Below are 11498 nucleotides of genomic sequence, written 5' to 3'. Positions count from 1 at the left end.
AGCAATACTTGATCATCCCTAGTGTTTTCCCATGTGTTTGAATGACAGTAGTCAAAAGCTTCATGACTGCACCCAATGTAAGAGAACTTCATTTCTCCACCTATGCATTCCCCCAAGAAAATTCCGTTGTGCTCAAACTCCACTGAGAATAACCGGCAAGCTTCTCCATTTGTCACTGCAATAATTGACACATGAAATTTCCAGTGCACAACACATTCAACTCTATCTGAATTATAGTTTCAACTATATCTGGCCATGGGCCGGGCCGGGCCGGGCTTGGACCGGGCCTGAAAAATCCCACGACAGAAAACTGAGGCCCAGGCCCTCCCAGGCCCTATCACTGGGCCTACTTTTCAAGCCCAAGCCCGGCCCATCTAGTAAAAAGCCCTAAAAAGCCCTTAGGGCTTAGGGCCGTGGGTCGGGCCTCTTCCTTAAAATGCCAATATGCCAAGCCCAAGCCCGTCCAGGCCCTACTGGTGGGCTCAAAAGTCAGGCCCAAGCCCAGCCCATGGGCAAGCCCATCGGGCCTAGGCCCTGGATTTTAGGGCCGGGCCTGGGTGGGCCAACATGGCCGGGCCTGAGATGGCCAGGACTAGTTTCAACTGATAAAGTACAATGCTCAAACTCTAACTGAATCTGTACTCTGATTTTCAAACACAATGATGTACTAAATATCAACTAAAAGACCACCCTTTCATCACAAAACAATAGTAAAAATGCTGACTTTCAGCATTTTAGAGTGCAAAACATAATAGTAGTGCATCTACAGTACAGTGCAACAATAGCATATAATCTCAGTCAGGTGTGAACAACAAAATCACATCAACACATGACCTCTTCCCTCTCTGACCTAAAGGACCACCCTTTCCCTCTATGCTACCCAAAACCCTAGGTAAAATCCCCTCACATTGCCCTTGATTGACCCCCCCCCCCCCCAATTCCCCTAATCAGCATCAAGAAACCCTAGATAAGCTCATGAAAACTACTTCCCCTTCGAACCCTGGGGACGCACACAACCAACCCTAGTGAGCAGATCGATCCAAAATTCACAATAAATTGACATGATCGGCCTCGAAAACCTAACCCACCCGGTGCAGGAACAGGGGAAGCAGAGGAGGAGGCAGAGGAGTGCGAATCGCCAGGTGCTTACCATATTCAGGAGGGAACTCGCCGGGTTCCCTATGCCGCGGCTCCATGGCGCCCTGTGTCGCCGCTGATGAGGCCGACGGCGGCGTTGCCTCGCAGGAGCAGAGGGCAGAGATGAGGAGGAGAGGACGGGCGAAAGAAAGGAAAGGTTTTGGAAGGGGTTTGCATCGGGGCCGATGACCAAGGTTTTTTTTTTGTCGGGGGTATGGACTTGTCTGCGAAATTGCTAAAGCGCGAGGCTTTTTTTGTTGTGAAAACACACTTCGGGCCCGACAGAGCCTACCTGGCGCGCCACGTGTGCAGTTTGGGGTGGTTTTGAGTGATTTTGTTACAGCAGTCAAGTTGGAGGACCCGTTTTGTGAGGTTTTTCAGTTTTTGTATGAATCTGTTCCCACCCCTATAAATTTATGTACCAATTGTGGTATTAACTCTTAGTGCGGTGCGTCGAAGTTGGCCTGAGAAACCACGGTCATCATCGTCGTCCGATGGACAAAGCTACGTACCAAGGCGGCCAGTGGCACGGGCGGTCAACTGCTAACAGCCAAAAGGAGCAACCGTCCAAAGCGCGCGGCAACAGGAACAGCGCCACCACCTCCACGACCACGTGCACCCCCACCACCACCACCATCGGCTCACAAGAATCCCACCGATTCTGCGCCGTGACAAAAGGCGCCCCTCCAACACACACACCCTGTCCGTCCGTGACACACACCCTGTCCTGTCCGTCATGGCACACACTCCCGCTCGCTCGCTCACTCGCCATCACGACTCACAGGCTAGCTAGGAGCTCCAAGCAGGCAGGGGAGGAGCTGGCCTGAACAGCAATCCATGGCGTGCCGCCGGAGCGCGGCGCTGCTGTGGGCGGCTCTGCTCCTGCACTTGGCCGCCGCCGCCGAGGCGGCGAGCAAGCCGCCGGCGGTGGTGGGCGGGCCGGTGTCGCGGGCGGAGGACGCGCGGCTGTTCCACATATACTACGGACAGGGCTTCAAGGTGATCAAGAACGCCTGGGACGGCAACAGCTACCTCCTCATGCAGGTGAGTAGGCACACACTCATTCACACGCACGCATTTGGCACTGGTTGGCCTGCAGATTGATTGACCGGCAATGGCGCGGCGTTTCGTGCAGAGCACGTCCAAGATGGCGAGCAGGACGAGGTACTGCACGGGGAGGATCAAGTCCTTCGTCGTCCCCCTCGCCAACTACTCCCTCGACACCACCGCCTCTCCAGGTAGATGAAGCAGAGTCTGCAGTTTCACAGGCAGCATGCAACACTGCTAATTAACTTACGTTTGTTTGCAGTGTCCTTCTTTGAGGTGAGCAATGGAGGATCCAAACCGGGATCGTCGTCGCGTTCAGGAATCCGCGGCGACATTTTACTTTTCTACACGCACTACATAACACGAAGAGAAGGGAAAAGAAAAGAAAAAAAAAAAGCAACAAGAGAAACCCAGATGTGAAAAAAGGAAAAAGGGGATCCTCTGCACAGCACTTTGCAGAGTTAAATGTTTTTCTGCTTACGACGCTTTAGCTATCTGAGCCCTGGGGTGTTTGTTGGCATGTGTGCAGCTACTTGGGGTGCTGGAGAACCTGAAGGGGGTAACATCACCTCAGGTGGCCTCTCAGTGCGTGCTCCAGGCATATGCAAGTGGAAATGTTCAGCTTGTCAACGGGACAGACGCAGGCAAACTCTCGCAGTTCTGCGCGCATTTCGTGAGCACGGATCAAGATAAAGGTTGCAACTTCGCAGCCTACGTGCCCTCCGAAGAGGACACGCCGTTGCAGGTACGTTTATCACTACCCCTGTAATCTCTGCTCCATTGCTAAGGTCTCAGTGGTTATCTGAACTGACGGAACTAATGTTGGTGGTTCTGTGCAGAGGGCCGAGTGGATCAAATACCTGGGAACGTTCACCAACTCCGAAGACAGGGCCAATGCAGTATATGATGCAGTTAAGACCAGTAAAATGTCACTGAATTTGTGCTGTCATGATTGAGATAGAAGGCTGTGTGTATGCATTCAGTTATATTGCTACCATAACAAGTAGTAACTCCGAATTTTAAGACAAGTTGTTTCTTCCTAATGCAGATTAAGACAAACTATCTGTGCCTAAGCAAAGCAGCAGCTGCCCTAAGCACCCGATTCAAGCCTGTAGTGGCATGGGTCGAATTCACAGAGGTATGCAAGTTTGCACCCAAGGGATCATGAATTTCTGGTGCATCTATCTAAGCAAAAATTTGAATGTACAGTTTTTACTGATCATCAGTGTACTGTGTCTACTGCTGCTGTAGGGAGTGTGGACATTTGTCAGAGAAAGCTACAAGTTACAGGTAGCATCACTTTGCATTGCAAAAGTTACAAAATTTAATAAAGGGAGTGGAAAACTGATGTGCGTGTCTGTGTTTATTCCATGAGCAGTATGTCAAAGATGCAGGAGCAGAGATTGTTGATGCAACTATTACCGATAAGCGATTCAACGGTTCCGATCCAGAGGACATGGACAGCTTACATGCCATCCTTTGTGTGAGTACCAATAATAATGAACCTAATCTCACACCTTGTACTGCTAAAAATGACCACCCGATCACCATTTCAGATGATGCTAAGAAGAGCTCGTTTCTTACTACTTGACTGCTTGTATGAACTTTAACATTCTTCTAAAATGATCTATTGTTTCACGATTCTTTGACTGACTATTTATTTACCATTTACTAGCATCTAACTCAAAGCCTGATTCATATAAATTTCAGACGGTGGATGTGGTCATAGATCAGACATACGCCTCGGATCCTGCAGAGTACAAGCTGTCCACATTTTTGGACAATATTGATGTGGGCCGTGACTCTTGTTTTAGTTTCATAACGAACCAAAGCATATGGAGATTTGATAAAAGAATAGGAAATTCAAAGACACTTGGTAATGACAGTTACCTTTATTGTTTCTGTGCTTAAGAAAACATAGTAATCTGGTTTTCCTTTTTTTTCTCATTCCATTTAATCAGGGTGATGAGTTGATAACAATGCCCAAACCCCAGTGTGTCATATGGTTTTACATGTGTAGTGTCTAACAAACTTCCTGTTTTTAAAAAGATTGGTCAGATGGAGCTATCTCCCAGCCCCAGTTGGTTCTTGCTGATCTAATAGAAGTTTTCTTCCCAACGGGGAACTACACAACAGTTTACTTCAGGAACCTTGCAAAGGTATGCACTATATTTTCTCCGGGCTATCTTTTTCCTAAACCATTAGCCCCCCAAAAATGATGTTGATCAGCAGCATTATAACTACTCAGGAAGAAGGGGTCACAGAAATTGGCCCTGAAATGTGCACTAGGAGCATATCCACGCCCATGGAGCCTACGATCCTGCCCTGCCAATGACCACCTTAGATGAACATTAAGACGATTCAAGCTACAGTGCTCGCGACAGTGCAAGCTTATTAGTGGGAGTGTTGGAATTATTCTAATTGCTAGGTTACTGACAAGGTGACTTGAACGGCAGTGTTTTGTTAAGTGTGTGACATCACTATACTCATCAATCGTCAATTGACTTTTTTCCAGGAGCAGCAGTTGTATCTTCATCTGTCGATCGTTTTGATAAAGTGATCACAGATCAATACAAACTTGTTTTAGGAATATCACTTGAGAATGACAAAACTATTCTTGGTACAAAAACTATTCTTGAACTGTTTGTAAGCTAAGTCAAAGGTCACATTATTAGTTTGGCTTGCAAGCGGACAAAAGAAATAACAGGAGAATCGCAGCACATTACGTAAATAAACTAAGCATGCCGTAAGATGGGGAAACATGAAACATGGACTGCAAGAACAAGTATAGGTATCTCCTCCCATAAGCACAATTAGTTGGTTCATAATTCATAATAAGCATTCAGAAACGACTCTCGGTATGGTCAGATAAGGTCAGATAAGATTTAAGTCAACCGATCACAATACATTCTGTTCATGTATGTATGATGCTATTACGGCTCCAAAGTCAACAAGATCCTCATGCCTATGAGCCATGACAAGCCCAGTGAATGGGAATAAGAACAGACACCCATAGATCCAACTGGAAGAATTTACCCATTGAATGATCTTTTATTCTCAGACAGGATACTCCAGTCTAATAGTTAACTCTATTCATCTATTCCATGAGAGGTTCGAGGGGTCTGCAAAGTTCCTGAAAATAATCAAATGTGATTATCTTGGCATAACAATTAGAACTAGTCACTAATTAACCCTTCGTACAATTTCATATAATGGTTAATGCATAACAAGCTGAAAACTAGAGCTCAAGCTTCGTATATGATGGAACGAGAAAAGAGCCATCTAGCTCATTGTAGCATTTTCCTAATTTCACTCAAATTGGCAGAACCAATAACTACACTGGCTTAATCTAATCAAACAAAATGCATTCCAGTAACAAACTACTCCCTCCGTTCCGATTTACTTGAACTAAAACCATGACGAGTAAATCGGAACGGAGGGAGTAATAACAAGGGTTCGTGAAAAGCAAGTGCGATATGAATGCTTCAAAACATGTTTCGAGATAGAGAAATGAGATGTCCAGTATGAAATAGCAATGAGCAAATTGTTAAACATACCTTCGTTTAACTATGTAGAGAACTAAGAAGCCCATAGCAAGGGAAAGGCACAAACCACCAATAGTCAGATATGCAAAACCAATGAAGTTGTTTTTTCCTCCAATCCAAGATGCAGTAGAAAGGACCAACGCTTTTGATCCTCCAAAACTATATGTGTTATAGTTGTTCTGTATAACCACTGTTACATTATCATTTGCATTGATATCTTTCTCAATTCTGCCATACAGCTTCCTGAAAGTTGGGAGGGCAGCAGTTCTCATCCAGACAATGAGATCTTCTTGCTCACTTAACTACACAATTGTGACAAGAAGAATAAATTAGAGTAAAAAATCTAGAAGAATGTGCATAAAATAAGTGTTCTATATTCCAGCACGCAGATCCCTTAGTACCAAAAGTAATGCATATGCAGTGTGATGGAAATATCCACGTACTGGTATGCTCTCATTTAGTGTAGCGCCACCTATAAGCCTTCCCTTCTGGAAGTTACTGGGATAGATATTCTTGCCGAATTTATTGTTCTTGTCACTCTTCCAAGCTATGTCCTTTTTATTCACTTGAGTAACCACCCCATTGACCCGAACTGTATATGTGTCGTTGAACAAACTCCAAGCAACAAGGCCACATGGAACAATTGGAGCATGATCAGCGGTATCACCTTCAGGCACACAATCCGATGTCAAATGTGCAGCACTCTTATAACGCAGTTGTTTGTCACTTCGACTTCTCACATACCTAGGAAAAGACGAGAAACAATTGGTCTGAGTATGTCGACATAATTTGTTCCGACAGTACAGTAGTCAATACAACAGTATAGTGTGCCTGCTAATGTAGTAGATATAAAAGAATATACGAGATCCAGTTTTACGGTGTCCTATAAAAATGCAACAGAAGGTAGGAAATGAATATTTTCAAATTCCTTGTGAAGCACTGATTGAGAACCAACCAGGGAAGCAATATAGTTTTTTCCAGTAAATAAACTATTTGATAGGAAAATATACCTTCGATGGTTTTGATAGAAGCCGTCGATCAGGTAATGGACATGGATTGGGCTCTTCATGTATTTTGGCACCTGAAAGGCATACAACAACCAGTTCGTTCAAATTTATAGGAGATAATGTGCTAAAAGACTATCTCAACAACAGTGGTACTACGTGCAGCCATCACAAGTAAACATGTATAACTGCGATGATATTTTCACTCGAGACTCACAGTCATCGTTATTGTGCATGTTTTGTCAGTCCTGGAGTTCTGGATGAACCCAACCTTGTCATCCACGGGCACACAACTTGCATCATATCTATGCACCAGTTCGACAACCTGCGTCACAGGGAAGGTACAGGGTAAACAAATGCACCACAAAGAATCAAACCAGAGAAAGACCAAAGGCATCTGCATTTGACCTGTCGTGATGCATGCAGCGACGCAAGCCCGATGGGAACAAACAGGGCGCCAATGAGCGCAAAGGCGGCAATGACCTACGCCATGTCCAGACATCATCGTCACTTAAAAGCAACTTGTAAATTACATGTGTAGCACAGCAACTGAATGAAGATGATAAACAAGCATCAGAGATTAGGATGGTTACGATTTCAGGTGTGAGTAGTGGCTTGCATGCTGGAAGCTCCTGCTGCGTAAACTTGGAATCTGCAGACAGGAAGAACCAAACGGTACTCGTCAATTTGTTGAAACAGCACTGACTGGATCCAGCAAAAGATCCTAACAAATAGCACGGCATGCATTCGAGTCGAGATATAGAATAAATAAGGTGGCAGGGGGCGAGAAAGAGGTGAATACACTTGGGCTTGTTGGTCGTCTTTGGGTTCGAGTTGCCTTCCATTTCCAAAGGATACATCTGCGTGCGTGAGCAACCAAATTGGACGCGAAATTAAAAGAAAAAGAATTAATAGATTCACTCCGAGAATAAGCAAACAGTATATAATTAGAAGTGAGAAAACAATCGGAATTGTAATCTGAAGTAAAAAAACACACAGAGAGAACAGTCAAAGCCACCGAGACCAACTCCTGTGGTGCACAGCTGAGTCGAAAGGGGGGATCTGGAGTGGTCGGGACCCCCCCCCCCCCCCCCCCCAAGCACAAATCATAGAAAAAGACCCCGTCTTTTTCTCTAATCATCACCATAATGACCCGCCCACGACTCCGTCCCTTCGGCGGTTCCTCCCGGTCCCTGTCTAAGCCGCGGCCATTAGCTACCTGATAGCGATGCCGATGCCCTAGCACGCCGGCGCCATCGGGGACAAGTAGAAGCACGCGCGAAGATCAGGGCAGTCCTCAGCCGACACACCGGCCTAGCTAATCAGTCGCGGCTGGGGTTTCGTCTCCAGCGGGCAAGCGCCGGCGCGAAGCGGACTGCGCGGAATCGCGAGTCGGCCCTGGCGGACGAGGTAAAAGCAGGAGAAGATGGAATCGGGGGTTTGGGGGGCGGCGAGGGGGGTCGGAGCGTCGGGCTTACCGCGGAGGAGGGGAGGCCGGGATCGCCGGCGCGACGGGGGAGGTGGGAGGTGGTGGTGGTGGAGGAGGGGGTGGGGTCTGGGTGGAGGACGGCGCGCGGAGAGTGACGGCGGTGAGGGAAGCCCGCAAGGCGACGGTTTTGGAGTGACAGCGACAGCAGGGGAGGGGGAGGGGAGGGGAGGACGAGCTCGGCGGCGGTGGCACGCCACGAGCGGGCCCCACCGGCCCAGCCCACACGGAATTCCGACGGGCTTTTGCTCCCATGTCTTGGGCGGCTGAAGCGAGCCCATCCGTCTGTTCGGTTTTCTGTTCGGTTTTTTACTTTACTTTTTCTTTCTCTTTTCTATTTTTTCTCCCCCTTTTGTTTTTTGTTCAATTTTTTTGTTTTCTCTGGTTTTCTTGATGGTTCTTTCTCCCCCCCTTTTTTTTGTTTTTCTGTTTATTTTTATTTTCCTTCTCCTTTTTTGTGTATTATACAAAAAAAGTTCATCGTGTGTTAAAACGATGCTCATCGCATATTTTTAAGAAAATGTTCACCGCATAATAAGAAAATGTTCAACATACCTGAAAAACATGCCCATTTTGCATTTCAAAATTGTTTAGAGTATATCAGAAAAATGTTCACTGTGTATTTAAAAATGTTCAGCGTATATAAATAAAAATATTTAATGTGTATTTAAAAATTGTGCATCGTATATTACAAAAACGAAATCAATATATATTTTAAAAATCATCATATATTAAAATTGTTCATGTTTTCCAATTATTTTTTATTTTTTTCAAATTGTGTTCCCTTTTAAAGGTTTTGTTCTTATTTTCAAACATTATTCGCAATTTTCAGAAATTCTGTTCACATTTTTTTCAAGAAGTATTTAAAAAAATGGAATCTGCAACTATGAGCTAGTACATAAATATTTAGCGTTGCGATTTAGCATGCAACCTTATCCAGATCGAGTGGCTACCAAGGATGCTCTGTAACCATTTACTCTGTGGTGTTATCATTTTTTGGGGCTGCTGCTCTCTTCGTTGTACCGGAATATCACCCTCAATTGGTTGCTGCATCAGTGAATTGGCACCACCACCACTCTCCCCCCTATTGACCTATCACAACAGACTGGGTATGGTCAAGACTTTCAAATAATCCACTAAGATCGGGGTTTTTTCACCATAAAATGGTTCGGATTCCCTGAAGGTGACATCCATGCTCACAAAGGTCCTTTGTTCAGAAGGACTCCAACACTTATAGCCATGCTGCCCAGAAGAGTACCCAGTGAAGATACACTTGAGGACCCGTGGATCCAATTTTCTCAAAGATGGCATGTGATCCCTAACAAAGCAAACACAACCGAACAACTTGGGAGGAACCACAAAATCATTCTTTCGCAAAAGCAACTCAGAAGGTGACTTCATACCGAGTAGTCTTGATGACGTGCGATTGTTCAGGTGTGTCGCAGCCATCACAGCTTCACTCCATAAGAATTTCGACACATTCATAGTAAACATTAGTGATCGAGCAACCTCTAGAAGATGGTCATTCTTCCTTTCTGCCACCCCATTCCGAGGAGTGTCCGGACACGAGGTTTGATGCAAAATCCCGTGCTTTGATAAGAAAGTCCCAAACACTTTGTTCACATACTCAGTGCCATTATCACTTCTTATCACTTGTACTTGAACATTGAAGTGATTTTTCACATAGGCATAGAAAGTCTTGAAGCATTGGAAAGTTTCATCCTTGTGACACATCAAATAGATCCATGTCATATGTGACTGGCAGTCAATAAAGGTCACACAATACTTTGCACCACTAACCGACACCACCGGACTTGTCCACACATCCGAGTGAACAAGCATGAATGGGGATATACTTCTAAGTCCCTTACTCACACAAGACGTCCTCGTGTGTTTTGCAAACCCACACACATCACATTTCATCTTGTTCTTATCGACTCCATGCATTACATCAGGAAACAACCTGGACATTTTATCAAAGGATACATGCCCCATCCTGTAGTGATGTTTCATTGCCACAAACTCTCTTTCTTCCACAATTGCCACAAACACTGGGCTGCCCGTCTGACCAAGCCCCTCACAGTCCATGTACCATAACCCCCTATGCCTTATTCCAGTACCAATCCTCCTTCCAGTCGACTTGTCCCCAATTAGGTACATTTGTTTGTCAATTGTTATCCTACAGCCCACCTGGTCAATTAGCACTACAAGGCAACAGATTGACTGGGAAAGATGGCACATGTAAGACTAAAGATAACTTAATATCGGGTGTACATTAAACTGTCCCAGTGCCTTTAATAGGTTGCAATGTCCTGTCAGCAGTACGTATTGTGTTACATTGAGAGGGAGTGAGTTGATCATATGACTCAAACTCCCTAAAGTCATCTACAACATGTTTAGAAGGACCAGAGTCTAGAACCCACTCCGAATCAGTCCTATTAGTGGCAATTGTGGCCTTTTCAGTGCCATCTTCATCAATATAGATACAAAAGGCGGAACTTGTCCTATCCTCGATGACCTCCGTGTTCCTCATGCGAGCCACCTAGCCGTGCAACATCAAATGTCACTTCGACGGAGGCCAGACATGCACGCAACATAGCTTACTGCTGCATAGCGGCGAGCAGAGCATCCTCCAAGTCTCTACTTGCCGAGGCACACCCAACTACATCTCCGCCTCCTCTCAGCACTTTATCTCCTACGTGCCTTCCTCCTCCTTCCTCTGCACCATACTAATATCCCTCATCAGATCGTACCGAATCCATGACCCTGACCTCACCACCTGTCATCTTCCTCCCTCAACTCTTCAAACAACAACATCAACAAGTAGCCTTCACAGCCTCCTCCCCTCTGCAAACAACCACAACATTACTAGCAGCCCTCAAGTGCAAGCGTAGCAGATCAACAGTGAAGACCACCACCACCAACAACAACATAACACTTCAGCAACCAGCAAGCAAGCAACAATAGCGCCACCGCCGCATTTCCCCTCCCTCCCTCTGCCGCCATCTGAGGGCCTCCGAGGCGCGGGTGCTCGGGCCCGATGATGGTGGCGACGGGGATCTGGTGCCTCCTCTTTGTTGGAGGGCCTTGGCTCCCTGCGGCGGCGGCCCCGGCCGGTGGGCGCGGTGTAGCCTATTCGGCGGGCTGCGCCGGCGGGCTCTAGTGGGAAGCCTCCCATGGCCGCGCGGGCGCCGTGGGGGTTGCGGACGATGGCAATGTGGCGACTCCTCGCAATCCGCCATGGCTCCATGTAGAAGCTCCGCCCCGCTCTGATCTATC

The 11498-nt window shown here is 46.3% G+C and overlaps 2 protein-coding genes across 3 annotated transcripts; one reads left to right on the top strand and one right to left on the bottom strand.

Moving 5' to 3' along the window:
• The first annotated feature begins 1819 nt into the window (after window positions 1-1819).
• Window positions 1820-4774, top strand: LOC123093795 (uncharacterized). Its single transcript, XM_044515847.1, has 11 exons — window positions 1820-2181; window positions 2273-2375; window positions 2447-2460; window positions 2714-2929; window positions 3024-3095; window positions 3233-3322; window positions 3436-3474; window positions 3563-3667; window positions 3895-4060; window positions 4234-4343; window positions 4433-4774. The coding sequence occupies exons 1-11, from the start codon at window positions 1975-1977 to the stop codon at window positions 4517-4519; spliced, it is 1209 nt and encodes a 402-aa protein (XP_044371782.1). The 5' UTR covers window positions 1820-1974; the 3' UTR covers window positions 4520-4774.
• A 214-nt stretch (window positions 4775-4988) lies between these two features.
• LOC123093796 (ALA-interacting subunit 1) lies at window positions 4989-8370 on the bottom strand. Of its 2 annotated transcripts, none has more exons than XM_044515848.1 (9): window positions 8212-8370; window positions 7536-7593; window positions 7327-7385; window positions 7142-7216; window positions 6951-7058; window positions 6740-6810; window positions 6173-6473; window positions 5742-6031; window positions 4989-5317 (listed from the first exon to the last, which is right to left on the bottom strand). In XM_044515848.1, the coding sequence occupies exons 2-9, from the start codon at window positions 7591-7593 to the stop codon at window positions 5278-5280; spliced, it is 1002 nt and encodes a 333-aa protein (XP_044371783.1). In that variant the 5' UTR covers window positions 8212-8370; the 3' UTR covers window positions 4989-5277. The 2 variants fall into 2 exon arrangements, with proteins under 2 accessions (XP_044371783.1, XP_044371785.1); XM_044515850.1 differs by lacking the exon at window positions 8212-8370 and adding an exon at window positions 7953-7971.
• Window positions 8371-11498: the final 3128 nt, after the last annotated feature.

This window comes from Triticum aestivum, chromosome 4B, assembly GCF_018294505.1.
Source record: "Triticum aestivum cultivar Chinese Spring chromosome 4B, IWGSC CS RefSeq v2.1, whole genome shotgun sequence".
NCBI classification, from domain to species: Eukaryota; Viridiplantae; Streptophyta; class Magnoliopsida; order Poales; family Poaceae; genus Triticum; species Triticum aestivum.
This window is presented reverse-complemented; position numbering and strand designations above follow the sequence as displayed.